General features: G+C 41.5%; 1 protein-coding gene across 6 annotated transcripts; it reads left to right on the top strand.

Moving 5' to 3' along the window:
• The first annotated feature begins 31 nt into the window (after positions 1–31).
• On the top strand, positions 32–21484 carry GLT8D1 (glycosyltransferase 8 domain containing 1). Of its 6 annotated transcripts, none has more exons than XM_039482363.1 (12): positions 32–262; positions 1823–1868; positions 1976–2021; positions 4629–4688; positions 4792–4890; positions 6111–6327; positions 7680–7797; positions 9107–9191; positions 17183–17295; positions 17926–18092; positions 18299–18411; positions 20648–21483. In XM_039482363.1, the coding sequence occupies exons 4-12, from the start codon at positions 4673–4675 to the stop codon at positions 20836–20838; spliced, it is 1119 nt and encodes a 372-aa protein (XP_039338297.1). In that variant the 5' UTR covers positions 32–262; positions 1823–1868; positions 1976–2021; positions 4629–4672; the 3' UTR covers positions 20839–21483. The 6 variants fall into 6 exon arrangements, with proteins under 6 accessions (XP_039338297.1, XP_039338300.1, XP_039338303.1 ...); XM_039482364.1 differs by lacking the exon at positions 32–262 and adding an exon at positions 307–443; XM_039482366.1 differs by lacking the exon at positions 1823–1868 and having other exon boundaries at positions 20648–21484.
• Positions 21485–22372: the final 888 nt, after the last annotated feature.

Genomic DNA, 22372 nt, shown 5'->3' with positions numbered 1-22372 from the left:
TTCGCTTCAAGCTCGGGTTTGAGGGTAGCTCTGTGATGTGCTAGGTCTAACGTGCCTTCCTAAATAATATTGGGGCGCACAGTTCCTGTTGTGTAATCAGGCGGCGCGGTGGATACCCGAGGCCCGGACAACCGCTGACAGCCGCCTGCTGCTGCGGCTAGCGCTGTGTTGTGTTGAGCTGGCACTTGGCTCTGGGCTGCCTGGTGGCGGGGAGCGGGAGCGCGAGCGCGAGCGCGAGGAGCCCGGCTCCCTGGGTACGCAGGTAAGGGAGGCGTCTTCTCAGCACCGCGGCTGTCTCGCCCGCCCCCTCCCCCCAGGGCAGGGGCACCGATCCAGTGCTTGGGGCTCGGCGGTTCGGAGCCCCGCCACCCCTGGGGCTCGGCGGTTCGGAGCCCTGGGGCTCGGCGGTTCGGAGCCCCGGCACCCCGGGCGTGCTGCATCAGGTATGAATGGAAAAAAATTGCTTGAGCCCAGGCGCCCTTTTCATTACAAATTAAGCCCTGCACCAATCGCTGCGAGGGGCAAGGGGCGAGCAGTGCTGCTGGGCAGGCAGCAGAGAAAGCGCAGCCCTGGTCAAAGCAGTCCTGGCAGTACCCCGGCCTTGGCACATGATCTGCCCCACAGTATGGTGCAGACGACTGAAAACGTCGAGTGCCTTGTCTGAAATATAAATGTTACCCGCATGAGGTCTGCAAGGTTGGGCACATAGCTGCGTTCCAGCCGGGCTGTTTCTGCCTTCGTGGGGATATTACCTATGAAGTTAAATTGTGTGGGACCTACCATGTTGATGCAAGAACGTTAAATTTGTTCACTGGGCAATGGTCCTTTAGAGCCAGTTAAAACAGTGATTCTCAAACTTTTGTACCAGTGATCCCTCTCACATAGCAAGCCTCTGTGTGTGACCCTCCGCCCCCTTATAAATTAAAAAAATTTTTTTTACATATTTAACACCATTATAAATGCTGGAGGCAAAGTGGAGTTTGGGGTGGAGGCTGACAGCTTGTGACCCCTCCCCATAATAACCTTGTGACCCCCTGAGGGGTTCTGATTCCCCAGTTTAAAAACCCCTGTGTTAAACTGTGCAGTTCTGCAGCAGATGAATCATTAGGAAATCTCTGCACCATACATGTGTCACATCTGAAATTATTTTGGTGGTCAGGGAGGGTTCCTGAAGCGTCAACACTTTTTTTTAGTTCTTTTTGTAAAAGATGTAAGCATTTGACAGAGAGCTTTCTAATTTTTCCTTTTCCCTCCTAAAAACAGAAAAGGGGGTCTTCAGTTTCAGAGAGTGTGACAACTACAGATAATCAAGATATATATAGGGACTGCAAATCTGATGTTCAATACAACTACTTCTGTACTACTCACAAGATAGTTTAGCACAAATGAGATTCCACCAAAGGTTGTAGTTGTATCATTAAGTCTGAGGGTAAACTTGTTTATTTGTGATAAACTCTTGCTATTTGCTTAATATGTAAAGAGGAAAAAAAGATCACAATGCTTACCTTTTTTAGCATCTGCGTAGCCCTTGGTTATACACTTATGTCTTATCCTGAAAACACCTAATGCATGTGCTTAACTTTATGCTTGTGAGCAGTTCCATTGACTTGAATGGGGCTACTTATATGTAAAGAAAAGAACATGCATCAGTATTTGTGAATCGGGGGGGATATGTCCTCGCTGAAAGTATTTTCAGAAAAAGTAAATACACAGTAGTTTAATCGAAACCATTTCTGGTTCTATTAAAGGACATAGAAAAACATGTACATTTGTGTAATAATTATACACACAATGACTCTTTTTCTGTCTGTAATTATTGTAGGGCCCAATCCTTGTTTACATGAGAAGTCCCCATGACCTCAATGAAAGTATGTATTTGAGCAAGTGTTTATAAAATCAGGCCCATATATTGCATCTCTATGTGTGGAGAGAGACTTTGAGCAATGAATAAACAATTTTTCTGTTTTTTGTGTAGGAAGACAATAAACTGCATTTTATTACTGCTCTGGAAACTGTTCAGAGTGAGTTTACTTTTCTGACTTTGTATACTAATAAATGAGGCATGTCTTTGTTTTCATCTAATACTGCTTTGTTTTTAATCACTTAAAAAGACTTCAATAAAGCATATTTCATAGTAGGACTGCTAAGCGATTAAAAAAATTAATCACGATTAATTGCATTGTTAAACAATAATAGAATACCATTTATTTAAATATTTTTGGATGTTTTCTACATTTTCAAATATATTGATTTCAATTACAACACAGAATACAAAGTGTACAGTGCTCAGTTTATATTTATTTTTATTACAAATATTTGCACTGTAAAAAAAACAAAAGAAATAGTATTTTTCAATTCACCTAATACAAATACTGTAGTGCAATCTCTTTATCATGAAAGTTGTACTTACAAATGTAGAATTTTGTAAAAAAAATAACTGCATTCAAAAATAAAACAATGTAAAACTTTAGAGCCTACAAGTCAGTTCTATTTCTTGTTCAGCCAGTCGTTCAAACAGACAAGTTTGTTTACATTTGCAGGAGATAATGCTGCCTGCTTCTTGTTCACCATGTCACCTGAAAGTGAGAACAGGTGTTTGCATGGCACTGTTGCAGCCGGCGTCGCAAGATATTTACATGCCAGATGTGCTAAAGATTCATATGTCCCTTCATGCTTCATCCACCATTCCAGAGGACATGTGTAACGCACACACCTTCTGGGGATGGTGTTCTGTCCATCTAGTGGCACTGAGACCACTTAGAGAGCAATTAATAAGTCTACTCTACAACTTTAGCTAGAGCCATTTGGCTTTTAGCTCATGCGATAGAGGTTCATGCACTAAGCTCCAGATGTCCCCGGTTCAATCCTGCCCACCAACAACCGGGATCTGTCGGTGTTATTCTTGCTGATGACTGGTTCTGCTCGATAATAACCCAAAGCAGTGCAGACTGATGCATGTTCATTTTAATAATCTGAGTCAGGTGCCACCAGCAGAAGGTTTATTTTCTTTTTTGGTGGTTCGGATTCTGTACTTTTTGCAGTGGAGTGTTGCTCTTTTAAGACTTCTGAAAGCATGCTCCACACCTCATCTCTTGTTACCCAAGGTTTTCAGAACCCCCAACAGGGGCAACTTAACTGTTTCACTCCAGGTGGTGTAAGGAATAAAGCAACAGGAACATAGCAATTCTGTCTGATAAGATTCATGCAAGTAAGCATGCTCTTGTCTAACACTGAAGTTTATTAGATTTAAGCACACACAAACATAAGCAATAAGTTGAAAACATCCCAGATATTTACCTAACATCTGGAACAGTATTGAGTAATTAACAGCAGGTTCATAGTGGCCAGTTGCTCATCCACCTGGGAGAAAAGGTATCAGGAAAAATGTCTCTCAAGATGATTTCAGAGAACTGCTCCAAAGTACTGTATTAGCTAATCTTTTATAACTAACTTCTACAAAACACATAGGTCACAATGACCTCTACTATAGCATCACTTTTCTTACTTTCAATAAACTTCTAATATCAGAGGCGCCCAGACTCAAGGTTTTCCAACCAACAAGGTTTTCAGTCTCAGTTGTTTACTTGTTTGTCCCCTCCTCCCATTCTGATTAGCAGAAACTGCCAGCTAGATATGACATTGCTTCTGAAAGCCTGTCTCCAAATTAACCCTTAACTACATGTTGTTCTATGGTTGCAAATAACTGCATCACATTCTGGGGTATACACATCCCTCAAATCCAGGACAACACCCTCTCAAATTTTGGAAGGCACTTCAGATTCTTAAACCTTGGATCGAGTGCTTTAGAAATCTCACATTGGTACCTTCTTTGCATTTTGTCAAATCTGCAGCGAAAGTGTTCTTAAAATGAACAACGTGCTGAGTCATCATCTGAGACTACTATAACATGAAATATATGGTAGAATTCAGGTAATATAGAGCTGGAGATATATAATCCTCCCCCAAGGAGTTCAGTCACAAATTTAATTAATGCATTATTTTTTAAATGCGTGGTATCAGCATGGAAGTATGTCCTCTGGAATGGTGGCCGAAGCATGAAGGGGCATACGAATGTTTAGCATATCTGGCATGTAAATACCTTGCAATGCCAGCTACAAAAGTCCCATGCAAACGCCTGTTCTCACTTTCTGGTGACGTAAATAAGAAGCGGGCAGCATTATCTCCTGTAAATGTAAACAAACTTGTTTGTCTTGGTGATGGGCTGAACAAGAAGTAGGACTGAGTGGACGTATAAACTCTAAAGTTTTACATTGTTTTGTTTTTGAGTGCAGTCACATAACAAAAAAAATCTGCATTTGTAAGTTGCACTTTCATGATAAAGAGATTGTCTGAGGTGAATTGAAAAATATTATTTATCTTTTACAGTGGAAATATTTGTAATAAAAATAATAAAGTTAGCACTGTACACTTTGTATTCTGTGTTGTAATTGAAATAAATATATTTGAAAATGTAGAAAAACATCCAAAAATATTTAATACATTTCAATTGGTATTCTATTGTTTAACAATGCAATTAAAACTGTGATTAATAATGATTAATTTTTAAAATCGTGATTAATGCATGTGCAGGCAGTGGAATGTAACTGTTGTATGTTTTCCTCTTACAGGTTTGTAAAGAGGCTTCACTTATAAACAAAGACACAAGGGAAAAATGACATTCAGAAAAGGTACATATTTAAAACAAGCAGACAAATAAAGAATTTTCATGCTGTTAGCTTTTCCTGACCTGTGAGATTATCCTAATTACCTTTCTCTTTTTCTTTGTTTCAGTGAACATTGCCATCCTTGTACTTGCTATTGTTATATTTTTATTAGTTCTGCATCATAACCTTCTAGGTCTCAGTGACTTTTTGAAACGAGATGTAGCAGGTACAGTTGCTTTTTTTTATATATTATTGAGTTTTCTTTTCAGATCAGTAGCACAATGCATACCTAATCCAAAACAAACCTCTGCCATACTAAAATGGTTTCTGCAATATAATAACAATAGATCCCTTCTATAATGAAGTGTATTTTGAATGCATAGATTTCCTGTCTTTTTGTCTAAATTTTATGTCTGTACTCCATTAATGTTAGATTTTTACTAACTTCCTCAGAACTAAGAGAAAGTTGGTCCTGATGAGTGTGTCTGCTGTAGACTTCATTGTAATGGGGTCATGAGTATGCAAATACAGATGAAATCCAGCAGTTTGTGCTGCAGCTACATTTAAATGAAAAATGACAGCTTTGATGGTGCAGTAGTACTGCTATGTATCTCAAGTCAGACATTCATAGATTTTAAGGCCAGAAGGGGCCATTATGACCATCAAGTCTGACACTCTGCCTGACAAAGGGCATAGAATTTAATCCAGTGATTCCTGCATGGTGTCCAATAATTTAAAAAATATCCAGTTTTGATATAAAGACTCCAATTGATGGAGAATTTACCATATTCCTAGATCTGGTCAGTTGGCTAATTTAAAATACCAACATCCATTTTTGTATCTGCACATTGCAGGTATAAATAGTTGTAGGTTCAGTTTAGGTCATTTTAGATATCTAGGACTCCTGTGAGACACTGTGTCAGCTTGGGGAGTAGATCACACCATAGCAGCATTAATATGGTGTTTCCATCTCAGAGGAATTAGAGAGTTGGAAGAGAGGATGGTGCTGGGAAGGGTAGAAGCGAGGGAGACTATGCGCTGAGCTGAGAGTGCAGCTCATTGTATCTAAGACCCACTTTAGCTCTCTGTGTTACCAAAGCCTTGAAATTAAAGAATGAAGGAAGGAATTTAATCTAAGCTCTGATGTTCCTGTGTACCCTGCCATGCTGGCTCATTGGGGAGTTGAAACTTATATGTCTGTATAATATTATTGTAATTTTCATGTGTTGTGATTAATATAGATGACAAGTTCAGGGCTTGGATTGTCTTTACTATTACAAGTTTGTACAAAACCTAGCTTTAAAAACTTGTAATAGTTTTGATCCCTGCTTGGGGTCTTTAAGAACAGTAGAAATAGAAATAACTGGAGGTGTTAAGAATTTTCAAACACTAATAATTTTTTATTTGTAGAACAAATATATATAATTCTATTCTCTTGTCCTGCAGATTCAAGTCCATTAGGACTCCAGCCTATAGATTTCATACCCGAGGCTCCTCAAAGGCTGACTGACGAAAGCAATGATCAGGAAATTCCTGTGGTCATTACAGCATCGGATGACAGGCTTGGAGGTGTAATTGCAGCCATGAACAGCATTTACCATAACACTAAATCCAACGTGGTGTTCCATATTGTCACTCTAAATGATACAGTGGACCATTTGAGGTAAACTGTGCTTTCCAGATTCAGCTCGTTGCATTAATGTCAGACAGGATTAACTTTCAGAAGAGGAAAACACCATCTGGTCCAACAATCGAGACCTTTGAAAACTAATTGTAATCCTACCTGTTTGCTTTATTACCAGACCTTGTGATCATTTCTTTTTCAGGCAGCTGTAGGTGCCTCTTGAAACTGTATATTCTGTTTGCTACTGTCGCCCTCCCTGGTAACATTCCAGGTGTAAACTGCAGTCTGTGTGGAGTAGCTCTGCTTTGCTTGATTTCTGTGTTCCTGGTTTCCTAACTTTTAAAAAATGTACTACAACAAGTAAACACTGAGGACCTGTCAAAACCAGTGAGCCAAGAAAATCCAGAGTTTCCAAGGATTCAGGTTCTTCCCATGTTTGTCTTGTTCCCCACAATGACTAATATTCATTTTAGGGCCCAATTCTCTGAAGTCCTGAGTGCCCTTATCTCCCATTGATGTCTCAGAATGAGGCCCATGATCCATTCTTTTACTTGTTTGACTTTCAGCTGCACACAAAAAAACTGCCACAAATGGTGGGATATTTAGTAAGAGATTTCAATTTACAGCATTAAAAAAAGAACTGTAAGAAATTTGCTTCCATAAATGTGGCAGAGGAATGATTTCCCACTCTGCTGTTGTGCATGCTTAAAGAAAACAGGTTAAACATGAGATAGAGGAAATTATTTTTTTTAATAGAAGACAGATTCCATCATAGAAAGATGAGCCCTAGCAGTGAAGTGTCCAAATTTTTAGGTTGGTATTTGACCCTTTTCTGCCTTCCCCTTCTCCAATTAACTGGAAGGTCAAAGTTAACACTGATTATCTTGAGTAATGCTTTTTGTAATGGGAGCGTGAGTTTCTGATGCCAAATACTATAATGACTTGAAAAGTAAATCTCAGAAAATTCCATTAGCCAGCACATAGGGCCACAGTCCTGCAGTGAGCTCTATATAGGCAGACCTCTGTATCCATACAGCACTGTACTGAAGTCAAACAGATTATATACTACATGCACATTTTATAGCTAGGGAAAACAACCAAGCATGCATCCGACGAAGTGGGCATTCACCCACGAAAGCTCATGCTCCAAAACGTCTGTTAGTCTATAAGGTGCCACAAGACTCTTTGCTGCTTTTACAGATTCAGACTAACACGGCTACACCTCTGATACTTGAAACCAAGCTAGAGTAACCAGACCAACACTTATTTGTGTCATTATCATTTGGATGATCTCCTCTTTATTTCTGGTTTAATTTGATCTCATTTCTCATTTAACCATGCTTATTCTTTTTTGTAAATGTGCGACTCCTCTTCCTCTCTTCCCTGGGCAGGGCGTGGCTGAGTAAAACTGCTCTGAAAAAGGTGAAATACCGAATTTTGGATTTTGACCCTCGTATTTTGGAAGGGAAAGTGAAAGTTAAGTCCGAACAGGCAGACTCCATAAAACCAGTGAGTATGATGCTGATTATTTGTTGTAAATATGAATCAGTGGTAACATATGTTGATAAATGATGTAGGCAGACGTATTAGTTATGTCTGGACACATCTGTGATTTATAGCTAGTATTTTATAGCTTTATTCTCTGTGTGTTTGTTTTTAAACCTATATTTTCATAGATGTAAAAGTTTGCTTTTTGTCCAAACTTAATTGTATATTCAGTTTAGAAATAATGAGGCAGGTACAACCGACCCCATAGAGATTAACGCTAGGTAGTGACTGTGGTAATTAAATATATGGCACTCTTCTGATTCTGTACTAAACCAATATACCAGCAGGGGATGCTCTGCAGTTGGACATGCTATCCCTTCAGATAATTTGTGGTTATTAGATATCCCAGAGCTCTTTTCACAAGAATAGAAGTATTAACTCCAAAGTCCTGTTCATTTTCCAATTTGGATAACTACATTCTGGTTCCCTAAAATCCACCTACATTTTCATTTGGATTAGGAGTCATTCCCTTCCTATCCTAAACTATTGCAAAATGCTGGTGTGCTCTGCAACTATGGGAACCCAAAGATTGCTACATTTCATTAGTGAGAAATATAATTCCTTGGTATAATGGGATCTTTTACGATAACAAGTATTATATAAATGTCCATTGATTACATTATTAACCCTTTGCATCTAGTCATGATTAATATGAGTCAGTCGTTCAATCATAGCTGATTATTCCAAAAAATACGATACGCCAACTTAATTTTTCCTATTATAAGCAAAATATTTTTAAACAGCTCACGTAGACCCCAGTTCTGAAATCTGATCTGCTAGCACTGATCCCTGCATTTGTGTGGAGTTTCACTGAGTTAGAGTAGTTCTGTGCAAGTGCTCAGGCAAGTTAACTGCATTGTAGAAGCAGGGCCATATGGAGCACTTTATATTTCCAAAGTGCCATATGAACATTTAGGCTGTGATATTCAAAAGAGCCTAATGCCCAGATCCACAGTGGTACTTAGGCTCCTAAATTAATGGAAGTTAGAAGCCTTCCTACCTCTGAAGATCTGGGTCGAAGTGACTTAGTTCCACCGACTTTCAATGGAGCTTGTGCTCCTAAGTCATTTAGGTATTTTTGAAAATTCTGCTCTTAACTGCTTTTTTTTTAAAAAGGCAAAAAAACTCCCATCCTTGATGGTTATTTTTCTTTTGTTGCATATGTTGTCGTGGGTACTGGCATTTCCAGAAAATTAGTGCCTGGGATATCAGTTAGAGTTCCCCATTACGCTGTCACTTTCTCATTTCTCTTGCTTGCTTGTGTTCACAGTTAACCTTTGCAAGATTCTACTTACCTATGTTCGTTCCTCATGCAGAGAAGGCCATATACATGGATGATGATGTAATAGTGCAAGGTACTGAACATTTTCTTCCTAAGTGAATAGGAATTGCCTTGGTGGAATGGATATAGTTCACTGTCCTGTCTCAGATGTTAGCCAAATGCATCTGCCCTAAGTAAAGGTACAATAACCCTGTAAATGCATCTAATCTGTGTAAGTCTATACATTCAGAAGAAACTTTTTCCTATCCCTACTTGGTCAGTTTTTGCCCTGGTGAAGCATAAAGATTGCTGGCTCTCATATTTGTACCTTGTCTAGTTTAACCAAGTTGTTGAGATGGTGTTGATGTTACTGTAATTTTAGCATCTAAAATATATTTTATGTATGCAAAATAAAACTCCTAACACCTTTTTTTGACAATGTTAATGTTAATTTTTACTTACTGTCTCCCATAATGTTGCGTTGCAGTGCCTCTCAGGCGGGCACGGACAGAGCCCAGCAATCAATGTGATTGGAAGCAAAGTCATTTCTTTCTTTCCAGCATGCTCTTATATACAATTAAAGCCAGGCAATCAAGCAATTGCTAATTGGTTAATAAAATACACACAAGCACAGCTATTACTTCATAAGGTAATTGTCATTCTGTACAACTTTCTAATTTATTATCCTGTTTACTGCCCACTTGCAGATAAGAGCCAGCCCAAGGCCAACATCTCAGGCACAGCTCACAGCCTAATTAGCCCGTCCTCAAAGTCTAAACAATTCAGCTTCTCACATTCCGTTCCCACATCTCCCCCCTCTTTTCAAAATCAAAAGGAGGAAAAAGGGTGAAGGCATTAGCAAAACATTCCCAACTCATAATATCAATACTACAATCTACACAAGCCAAAGCTAAAAGGCAAATAAAAACACCAGCTGCCTAACTAAACCGTAACAATATCTTCCGCAGTGTCCTGCTCTCACCTATACATCCCTCCTCCAGGTAACATAAGTGGCCCAAGGGGCCAGGAGGGTCCTGCCAATGTGCGTGCCACACAACAGCAACGGCGGCCACACAAATAGCAAAAATACAAAAGGCAAGCAGCAAAATACACAGCATGCTTAGCATTAAAACAAAACCAAAACCAAATAATATATCTTATGCTATAGGGCTCACCTATAACCATGCAATTCTCAACATATAACACCAACAACACCAAACAAAACAAACATAAAACAACAAAACAAAACAAATGATATAAATTCTGCAGGGTTCCCCCCTTCTCTATTGCACACCATCTTGTGACAAATTTCTATTACCAATCCATCCCTCATGTGTCAGGTGATCAAGCTGACACTGAGGGAGGAGGTGTCCTAGAGAAAACACAACATAAACCACATAAAAATCTTAACAACACAACAATAATTCTGGCCAGAAAAACAAACACCACAAAACAAAACATAAAACACAAACATAAATTTAAACTCTAATAATAACTGCATGGTACATTAAATACTATACAGCGAACATCAATTCTCTATAATAGCTAAAAAACAAAAACAAATATACCCCTACTGGGCAAGCAATCATTACTTAAAATACACAAATACCCTTATTAATTTCAGGCAAAACAGGGGAATTACTTCATCAATTAAATCATTTCCATTAATACAATTGCTTCCTAGCTTACTTCTAAAATTCAAAGCTAATCACAGCTTAAAATTTTACCATTAACTTCTGCTTTTAAACACTAAAAAAAAAAAAAAAAATCACCACTTATATGCCCATAAAACCTAATACAATCTGAATTACATAGCACTATATACATTCTTCAGCTAATGCAACAAAATTATTTATAACCAAACAATTGCAAACTAATCTCTTCGCCTAAATTTATTTACAAACATTTCAAAAACACCACAAAAGTAACCTTTTACTGTGCCTGACATTACTCGCTTGTAGTTAATTGCCTTTTCTACCAACTACACCCTCAAGGTTATCAACAGTTTTCCAAGCTTGTTGTCTGTTGCCTGCCGCCTGGGCCCGATCCTTTTTTCCTCTTCAGATTCTGTCTGTTGCCTACCCGCCTGGGCCCGATCCTTTTTTCCTCTTGCTAAACCGTTCCTTACATGAACACCAACTTATTCCACTATCAATTTAGCCAGGAGGGTGTACTTCTTAACTAGCCCCTACCCTTCTGGTCTCTTCTGTGAACAATTATCTGTTCTTTCCCACCGTGGGGGCTACATTCTCAAGAATATAACTTTAATTACAACATCTACTTTCAATCTATCTATTTCAATATAGGCTACATCTAGTAACAATTTTCCAGATTACAACTACCAATAATCAGCACATAACACAAAATTTACAAAAAATTTTAAAAAGGCTAACAAAAGCACTTTACATAAAGGTACTTTGGGTCACATAAATTCAAAGCCATTCTCCCAAATTACCTAGATTTATGCCTAGTAACCTACAACTCCCCCCTTCGAGAATACCCAACAAACTTATGGCCGAGTCGTCTCAACTCTGAAAACAAAAAACAATTAAGCTCTAAAAAACGGGTTAGTAATGGGGGGGGGGTTAATATCATTTACAATCCAATTAGGGAGGGCAATACATGCTAAAAAAAAATTCCACAACACAGGGCGCAGCCTGTAAAATAAACCCCAAAATCCAATTAATACCACATTTCTCAGCAGGAGTCCCAAATTTCTTCCTGCCAGTGTACAATTCTTTGTTTCTTTACCAGGGTCAGTTCTCAATGTCCTTTTAGTCAGGAATTTCTAGACATTGGCAATATCAATGATGTGAGTGTTTTTTCGTCTTTTCCACCACCGTCGTGGTTCAACTTCTACGGGGGAAATTATCAGGACATCATCCTATACATTCAGGCAAAGCAAAAATTATCTCAATCAATTAAATCATTCAGGGAGGATCAAACAAAAAGGATCCTGGCACAGCTAACAAGCAGTTGTCCTCCAGGGGCTCAGGTTGTGTACATCTTGTTGCTTTCTCAGTCATTCCATCCACCATTGCAGCAGTCATCTCTGATACTGACACTGTTGCAGTTTCTTCAGTCCTACTGTTTGCAGCCTCAAATCCCGAATGAGCAGTGGTAATATCTTGGACTAGTTCAGGAAATAGTTTTTCAGGCACTGCTTCTAAAGGCTTTAAAGTTTCAGCTGAGGTTTCCATAGATGTTACAATTTCTGCAATGATTTGTTCTTCAATTGCTGCAGCTGTAACAGGCACAGATGCTTTTTGAGCCTCAGAGCTTTCAATACTAGGAATGGGTGAGCCAATATCTTCCAGCTGCACTGGAGTTGAATAAAGTTTATCACCGCTTGCAAGTTCCAATTTTCCAGATTCAAACAAATCTTTTTCCACTTCCGTCATTAGCTCAAACTTGGTTTCCTCTTGCTGATTGTCATTTGAACTTGTCGCAGTCAGTAGAAGTGTTTGTTTTGCTTCCATAGGCTCCTCTTCGTCTCCCTTTCCACACACAGGCAGTTCTTTAGGACATATGTCGCTCTGTAGAGGGGCCCCATTTACAACTGCCCCTGGGTATTCTAATACTAGGTTAGATGGCGCATCTTCTACATCATTCTGCATGGGAGCCTCAGCTGCAACCGCTTCAGTGTGTTCTAATTCCAAGGTAAACACAGTATCTTCTACCTCTGTCTTCACAGGTGCCTCAGTTACCGCACTCTGCATTGCATCCCCAGTTAAAGCTTCATGAATGATCTGCCGCCCATCAGATCCCTGAAGCCGAACAGTTCGGATGGGCTTACGCGAAGTAATGTCCATAGCAAAGGCAATTTGGGGAGGGCCGGTGGATCCAAACCCTCGAGATCCGCGGTCAATCAAAGTTGATCTGGGCACACATCCCTTGAAAGGTATCAACTGAGCAAGACGCGTACCAGCAGTTATAGTTACAGGGGGACAAAGGGCGCGTACCATTATCCCAATATTCTCCGTATGGTCGGCATCAATAAGGCCAGGCAAAACAAAAATACCTTGTTTTGATGTTGACGAGCGGCCGATCAAAAGGGCACTCAATCCAAATCCTAATGGGCCATCGGTGTTGGAAGGAAGAACTTGAACCTCGTCAGTCTCTAAAACTACATCTGTCGCTGTGGCCAAGTCCACTCCGGCGCTGCCACGGGTTGCTCCGGTGAGGCGTTCCAGGCAGCCGGGTTGCTGGTTGGAGGCACTTGTGTCGTCGCGCTCCTCCGAGGGGCGCTCTGAAATCCGTTTCCCGGCAGCGGTGTTCCATCCTTTTTTCGACGCGACCAACAGTCAACAGCGCGGTGTCCAAACTTGTCACATCGTGTACAAGCGCCGGTAGCGGCTTGAGGCGACACATCAGAGACCCGCTGCCCATTTTGGCCTGTCCGCTGCCCATTTTGCCCAGGGCAGTCCCGCCGGATATGCCCGGGTCTCCCACAAAGAAAACAGGGATCACTCGGCCGGGTTGGTCTTGTGGCCCCCCGCTTGCGCCCGATGAAAGGTTGTAATGCAACGGCTAGTGCAGTGGCATGTGCCTGAGCATGGATTGCTGCCTTATCCGTTTCCTCAAACATAGCGGCCTTATTACATGCCTCGATCATTTCCATCAGGGTCGCAGTCTTGGGCAAAGTGGCTAATATACGGCGGCAGGTAGAGTTGGCATTCTGGGTGGCAAGATCAAGTCCCACTGCGGCTCTGGCTTCCGGCGTTAAATTAGGAGATCTATCAATAGCCTCGCGAAGGCGATCCAAAAAGGTGGAGTAAGGTTCCGATGGGCCTTGCATAATTTTAGCGTAGGGAGGGCTCGGCTTTCCCATCTGGGGCACCGCTTTAAAGGCAGCCAAAGCCAGTTCCTGCGACTGCTGCAGGATCCGGGGATCGAGGCGGGCTTGCAAATGCGGGTCAACGAATCGGCCGGTTCCCAGGAGCATTTCAACAGTGGCCACGCGCCGAGCATCATCGTCCGATAAATCCAAGTTGCGGACAAGAGCCACGTCAACTCTCTTAGCCCAATCATCCTTCCACAGCAATCTCTGTGTAGGTGTAAGAAGCATATCAGCTAGCTTAATTGCATCGTAGGGACACATTGCTTGTCCCACAAACACCTGTTCAATTATAGATTGTACATACGGATTATCTAGTCCATAAGCCATAATCGATTTCTGCGCTTCACGGATCAACTTCCAGTCCAAAGGAACCCATCGCCTATGGTTAGGATGTTGAGGGTCTGGCGTAATTACCGGAAAGGCCTCGGGTGTTAAACCTTCAAGGATGGCTTCCTTCAGAACCCCATGCCAGCGTCGTACTGGATCCAGAGGGTCCCCAATTGGAGGGTCCCCGGGGCCAGGCGGGGCGGAAGGGCGAGTCGGATGAAAACACTCGTAAAGACGCGACCGCGATGATCCAGCTGGAAGACCTTGCATTTGATCCAACCTGTTGTTAATATCCTGCAGCTGTCGATCCTGGCGCTCCATCTCCTTATAAAAGGCATCAGACCGGGTAAACTGAGTAAACGTAGTCAAATCGGGATATACCTGTGATGGCACATGTTCCACCCGAGCCTCCTCTGCTTCCCCGCATTCGTGACACCCCCAGGTCTCGTGGACACGGCATGGCTTTGGAGGGGGTGCATACGGCAAGGCTGTCTCCATAGGCTCGGGCGTATCGGGGGGTAGCGGGACCGTAGCAGGATCAATCATGTCGGGGCCGAGGGCCACATTGGAGGGAGCCGTAACAGGGGCAACATCATCCAGGTCGGAAGCCAAAGGTATCACCGTATCCTCGCCACCGAAAAACTCCCTGGCTCCAACTGGCAACACAGAAGGTATTTCGGGCGTCGGGCGGCAGAGCTCAGAAAGGGCCGCCTGCACTCCTGTCTCGGCCGCGAGAGTTTCAACTATCTCCTTCGTCTTATTCCATACTGGGCTCAAGGAAAAGGCTTCCTTATCGCCCTGAGCCACCGACTTCCAAAGTTCGGAGCCTAGCCACTCCCACACAGTTTTATCAAAAATTGTACTTGGTTTAACGAAAAGTCCCCTTTTCTGTCCCCACCGCAGCAGGCGGGATAACGTATCAGAGGGGAGCTTCTCTCCCTGCCGTTCCGCGATGCGTATCAAATATTCATGTACCGTTTTTTCTTCCGCTGATGCAGCGGTTCCCATGTTAGCTGCTCTGCCCTTCTCCGCCGCGGCTTATAGCCGCCCTTCTCCTCCGCGGCTTATAGCCGCTCTCCTCAGGGCTCAGGTGCGCCTCTCTTTTCGGACGCCCGGGGGCTTCTCCAGCACTCCCCGCCGCAGCTCCTCCGCCTGGAACAGGCCACCGACACTAGGGCTCCGACACTATCATCATTCGATTCGAATCACGTCGGGGTCACCATTTGTTGCGTTGCAGTGCCTCTCAGGCGGGCACGGACAGAGCCCAGCAATCAATGTGATTGGAAGCAAAGTCATTTATTTCTTTCCAGCATGCTCTTATATACAATTAAAGCCAGGCAATCAAGCAATTGCTAATTGGTTAATAAAATACACACAAGCACAGCTATTACTTCATAGGGTAATTGTCATTCTGTACAACTTTCTAATTTATTATCCTGTTTACTGCCCACTTGCAGATAAGAGCCAGCCCAAGGCCAACATCTCAGGCACAGCTCACAGCCTAATTAGCCCGTCCTCAAAGTCTAAACAACTCAGCTTCTCACATTCCGTTCCCACACCATAAAAGGAGTATTTTATTATAAAAATCTAAGTTCTTTCAACTTTAGCAGTAAAACTACTGTAGAATTCTCAGTCCCTAGTGAATCTTGCAGTGTTCTAGGGAGAAAATTCTTTACCTAACAAGACCGCAGCAACAAACAAGGGACTTTTTTTTTTTTTTCCAGATTCTGTTTTTCATTTCATCCCCTTTTATATCAGGGGCAGGCAAACATTTTGGTGTGAGGGCTGCACTGGGTTTCAAAAATTGTATGGAGGGCCGGTTAGCAGAGGCTGTGCCTCCGCAAACAGCCAGGCGTGCCCGGCCCCAGCCCTCCTGCTTCTTGCCCCCTGATGGCCCTCCCGGGACTCCTGGCACATCCAACCCCCCCTGTTCCCTGTCAGCCTTCGCCACCCCATCCAACCCCTCCTCTCATTCCTGACTGCCTCCCTCGGGACCCCTGCCCCATCCAACCACCCTTTCTCCCTGACCATCCCTGGAACCCCTGCCCCTGACTGCCCCCTGCCGCCCCATCCAACCCCCCCTCCCTTCCTGACTGCCCCCTGGAGACTTCTGCTCCCATTAAACCCCCCTGTTCCCCACCCTCTGACCGCCCCGAACGCTATCCACACCCCTGCCCCCGACCACCACCCAGAACTCCCCTGCCCTCTATCCTACCTCCCTGCCCGGAGCAGTGGTGGCTGGCGGCATGAGCACCAGGACAGGCAGCCGCACTGCCTGGCTGGAGCCAGCCGCGCAGCAGAGCACTGGGTCAGGCCGTGGCTCTGCAGCTGCACTGCCCCAGGAGCTCAAAGCCCTGCCGCCTAGAGCATTGCACTGGCAGCGGAGCAAGCTGAGGCTGCTGGGGAAGGGGAGGAACAGGGGAGGGCACAGGGCCTAGCTTCCCAGGCCAGGAGCTCAGGGGCCGGGCAGGAGGGTCCCGCGGGCCGGATGTGGCCCGCCGACTGTAGTTTGCCCACCTCTGCTTTTATATTGTGTATGATTTCTAATGTAAAATCCATTTTTCAAACAAAAGACCTTGGTTTTGATGTCAGCTCCTGTTGTATTTAGTGGGAGTTGGATTAGGCCCCTAGTGATCAGCAGGGTGATTTGGCCAGAGTAGAATTTGAGATGCAGGAGTTAGAGGTATACTTCCACATAATGTAAGCTTGTGTATAACTGGCATGTACTGTATTTAAAGGAATATATTTTTAAACATTTAATTGTCCTGGCCCTATTCCTTGTTTAAAAAGATGTAGCTCTGTTTTGAGTTGGGTAAGATTGTGTTAGTATCAACACTGGAACAGTGTGTACAAAAAGCATATGAACTAAAGCTTAAGCAACATTTGTTTTGATTCTCTACTTGGTTTGAATTTTTCAGATGATATCCTTGAACTTCACAACACACCACTGAAACCTGGCCATGCAGCTGCATTTGCAGATGACTGTGACTCAACCTCTAATAAATTTGCCATCCGTGGAGCAGGGAATCAGGTCTGAACAGTTCAGATAAAATAATATCAATATTTCAGACTCTCATTTTCAGAATTGGCCTCTGAGTTTGTTCCTACTTACTTGCTGATAAATTTCATGGCACTTGGATGTCAAGTATCTGACTGTACCCACAAATTAGTTACTCAGATATTTGTGGGCACAACTGAAAGCCAAGTTGAGATCACATTCAAAAGTAGAGACATAAGCAGAGCTCTTTGAATTTACAACTGTGCTGTACAATGGGAGTAAGACGGTGCTGTGAAGAACGTGCAGTCTAGAACTTAACATTCTATAGATACGATTTAGTTTGTGTGTGCATATAATATGCTTGCACTAGTGGTGAGATTGGTGACATCTTAGATTTTAGGTATTAAGGTGAGTGAGCATTCCTGAAAGCATAAGAAAACTTTTATAGTGAAAGCTTTACCTGTTGTCGTGCCTCTTAAACCATGTGCTCTATCCTGTACTAAAGGAAGGGAAAATTATTTTATCCACACAACAATCCTCTGCTCTACAAGGGGCACTGGTTTTTTTTTTTAACTGTGAGGGAGCCCGGGGGAGGGAGAATTCTGAATGACATTTTATTTGGGAGCAGTTAAAACTAAAATTCACTTTTTGTTCTGTTTTCAGTACAATTATATTGGATTTTTAGACTATAAGAAACAAACAATCCGGAAGCTCGCCATGAAAGCCAGCACCTGCTCTTTCAATCCAGGGATCATTGTTGCTAATCTAACAGAATGGAAACTACAGAACATCACTAAGCAATTGGAGAAATGGATGACACTTAATGTAGTGTAAGTATACAGAAATCGGGGTAGACAAGTCAGGGGTTGGGGTTACTGTGATGAAGATTCACTGTGGAATGAAGGATAGTGGGGGTCTACGTAAGTAGCTAGCTAGACAGAATGCAGCATGTTCCTCTGTGAAGTAGTTATATGAAAATTAACCATTCTAGAGCTGTATCTGCACCCTTAGCTAATAACTTCATCTCCCCCTCTAGAGAGGACTTATACAGCAGAACTCTGGCAGGTAACATTGCCACACCACCACTGCTAATTGTATTTTACAAGCAACATTCTAATATTGATCCCATGTGGAACGTCCGACATCTTGGTATGTATGAAATGAAATCCTGACACATTATTCCCTCCTGCTATGCTTATTACCTCCCCACATGCCTTCTGTTAGGTCTATAGCTGAATGCTGTGTTAATGCACCAAATTGACACCTTCCCCACCCCCCACCCCCCGGGATGCATCTTTTTCTGCTTTACGCTGTTCTCCCCACTTTCAGAGCTCCTGGACTAGGCTGCAGCCTCATTTCAGAACCAAATGATTGCTGCTTTTTAAGCTGCCAGGGGCCTTAAACAAGCTGAACTTACTTTCAAGTTTTCTAAACACATTTAGTATATTTGGAAGAACAGATCTGCCATTTCAACTCAAATGCCTGTGGAGCATACTTTGGTTTTTATTAGGGCTGTCGATTAATCACAGTTAACTCACGCGATTAACTAAAACAAAATTAATCGTGATTAATTGCAATTTTAATCACACTGTTAAACAGTAGAATGCCAACTGAAATTTTACATATTTTGGATGTTTTTCTACATTTTCATATATATATATATATATACTATATATATATATATATAGTATTCTGTGTTGTAATTGAAATCAAAGTATTTTTATTATAAATATTTACACTGTAAAAATAAGATAGTATTTTTCAATTCACCTAATACATGTACTGTAGTGCAATCGTTGTCAGGAAAGCGCAACTCACAAATGTAGATTTTTTTTGTTACATAACTGCACTCAAAAACAAAACAATGTAAAACTTCAGCGCCTACAAGTCCACTCAGTCCTACTTCTTGTTCAGCGAATCGCTAAGAGAAACAAGTTTGTTTACATTTACAGGAGATAATGCACCCATCTTCTTATTTACAATGTCATCAGAAAGTGAGAACAGGCATTTGCATGGTAGCTGGCATTGCAAGGTATTTATGTGCCAGATATGCTAAACATTCGTATGCCCCTTCATGCTTCGGCCACCATTCCAGAGGACAGGCTTCCATGCTGATGACGCTCGTTAACCAAAAAAAAATGTTAATTAAATTTGTAACCGAACTCCTTGGAGGAGAATTGTATGTCTCATGCTCTGTTTTACCTGCATTCTGCCATATATTTCATGTTATAGCACTCTCGGATGATAACCCAGCACATGTTCATTTTAAGAACACTTTCACTGCAGATTTGACAAAATGCAAAGAAGGTGCCAATGTGCGATTTCTAAAGATAGCTACAGCACTTGACCCAAGGTTTAAGAATCTGACGTGCTTTCCAAAATCTGAGAGGGACGAGGTGTGGCGCATGCTTTTAGAAGTCTTAAAAGAGCAACAGTCTGATGTGGAAACTACAGAACCCGAATCACCAAAAAAAGAAAATCAACTTTCTGCTGGTGGCCTCTGACTCAGATAATGAAAACGAACATGTTGATCCGCATTCCTTTGGATTGTTATTAAGCAGAACCCATCTCCAGCATGGACGCATGTCCCCTGGAATGGTGGTTGAAGCCTGAAAGGACGTATGAATCTTTAGTGGATCTGGCACGTAAATATATTTCAGGTGATGCAAACAAGAAGTGGGCAGCATTATCTCCTGCAAATATAAACAAACATGTTTGTCTGCGCGATTGGCTGAACAAGAAGTAGGACTGAGTGGACTTGTAGGCTCTAAAATTTTACATTGTTTTATTTTTGAATGCAGTGTTTTTGGTACATAATTCTACATTTGTAAGTTAAACTTTCATGATAAAGAGATTGCACTACAGTACTTATACAGTATTAGGTGAATTGAAAAATACCTTTTTTGTTACAGTGCAAATACTTGTGATAAAAAATATAAAATGAGCACTGTACCACTTTGTATTCTATTATAATTGAAATCAATATATTCAAAAATGTAGAAAACATCCAACAATATTTAAATAAATGGTATTCTATTATTAACGCAATTAATTTTTTTAAGGGCTTGACAGCCTTAGTTTTTATTACAAGTAGTGCAGCCCTAAGAATGCTCTGAAGTGCACTGGAAGGCCACAACGTCTCCAGAATAGGAGCAATGGCACAAAGCAGTGCTTAGCTGTACCTGAGAATCTGGACCCAAGAGTCTTAACTTGTAATGACTGATTCACTTGCCAATCCCGTCCCCCATACCTCAAACTAAGGCCATCCCTTGTTACATCTGCATTTCATAACTGTAAAGTTAAAATCTTGCATGCTAAAATGATTTTACTGCCTTTATTTCATGCTCTAATGTGCAGTTGCAAATTGCTTCTCTTTCAATACAAGGCTCTAGCACTGGAAAAAGGTATTCTCCTCAGTTTGTGAAAGCTGCCAAGTTGCTCCATTGGAATGGGCATTTCAAACCCTGGGGAAGAACAGCTTCTTATGCTGATGTCTGGGAGAAGTGGTACATTCCGGATCCTACTGGCAAGTTCAGCTTGATCCGCAGACACTCTGAGATCTACGAGTCCAAGTGAAATGGATTTTATAAACTATTGTCATTTTCTCAGGAAACTCTTGGAGACAGCAATGTTTCTTTCAGCTGATTTGTATTACAGAGCAGTCTTTGCTTCTCTGGAGCACAGGGGAAAGTACATTTTCAGGTGAAATGATCAACTGTACCAAACTGCATCCCTGAAGAAGATATGATTCAAATATTATTGGGGAAACAGTCCAGCCGCACTATGAAGAGCAGAGAAACACCTACATTAACTAGCCTTTTTGCTAGGTAATTCCTTTTAATTACATTCTTCCAGTCCAGTGCTAGTCTTCTGTTTGATATTTTGCAAGCTACAGAAATAGATGTCTCTTGTTTGTAAGAACAGTTTATCTGGGTGACAGCCACACGCAAATCTTGCACACCAATTTATTATAATCAAGAGCTGCTACTGGTTTCTTATCTCATTCTCTGATATATGGAGCTTTATAAAAGGCACTTTCTCTTGCATGAAACCATTTATATTTAACCCTTTCTTGGAACTGTCTCAGTGTGTGTATGATCTTAATCTATATTTTTCAAAGGCAACTTCAAGTGTTATTTCACTGAGAATTTTTTTAATGTGATTGCCACTGAACACAAACTGTTTTTAAAGGTGTGGAATAAACTAAACTTTGTTAAAAAATAAAATGATTTAAGGTTAATTGTTCAAGTAATTTGAGCATCAGATGAATATAAAACTCATTCTGGTCTTGAAAATGGTACTTGGTCTAGTAGTGGAAACTTGTCTGTTTCAGTAGATTTTGCATCTAATTAAGAAATGTAATTTTTTAAAGAAATGAATTTCCTTGGCACTTCAATTAATTGTAAAAAGAAAGTATGCAAAATGTCTTGAGTATTAAGTTTTCAAATTAGAAACATGTCAATTTCTAGAGCCTGAAACAAGTAATATCAAGCGATTAACTATTGCCCCTGCCATTTGGAAGGAGTATCAAATTACAGTGAGAACTGGCAAAGTTGAGGCTAGTAATAACCTTGTTTTTAATATGTCAGAGGCAGTGGTACTATCCCTTATTCCGTCTGGAGCACCTTCTTTTGTGATTGTCTGGTTTCTAGTAACTCACCAGGGGAACACTGCCCTATTAAAGGAAATATCACAGCATGCCTTTCTGAGCCTGGCCCTTTAAATTAAGCAGAGCCAAGCAGCTGGAGTCCTAGCATAGCTGTTTTGCATGTGCATCTCCTTTTCTCCCAGATGGTAAGTGTAATTCAAGAGGTTACACATTGAATGTCAATTTTTAGCATTCCTTAAGGTATATTATTGTGATCTGTTTCTGCACCAAACGGTTTCTTTAGCAATAGGCGGGTCGCAGGAGGTATTTACCTCTTGTCATATAAGGCAGAATATACATTTTATCACCTTTCAAGTTTGCACCAAGCTGAAGGTATTAAGCATGCACATGACAGATTTTCTGTGTGCAGTGAATAGAGATTGTTATAGTTAGCTTGACTTTTTTTTTTAGTGTAGGAAGGTTTTTATGTAGTCAAGACTAAATTCTGTGGGTTAATTTGAT

This window comes from Mauremys reevesii, linkage group 7 (assembly GCF_016161935.1).
Source record: "Mauremys reevesii isolate NIE-2019 linkage group 7, ASM1616193v1, whole genome shotgun sequence".
NCBI lineage: Eukaryota > Metazoa > Chordata > Testudines > Geoemydidae > Mauremys > Mauremys reevesii.
Note: the sequence above shows the minus strand (reverse complement) of the source record. Positions and strands in the feature narration are given on the sequence as shown.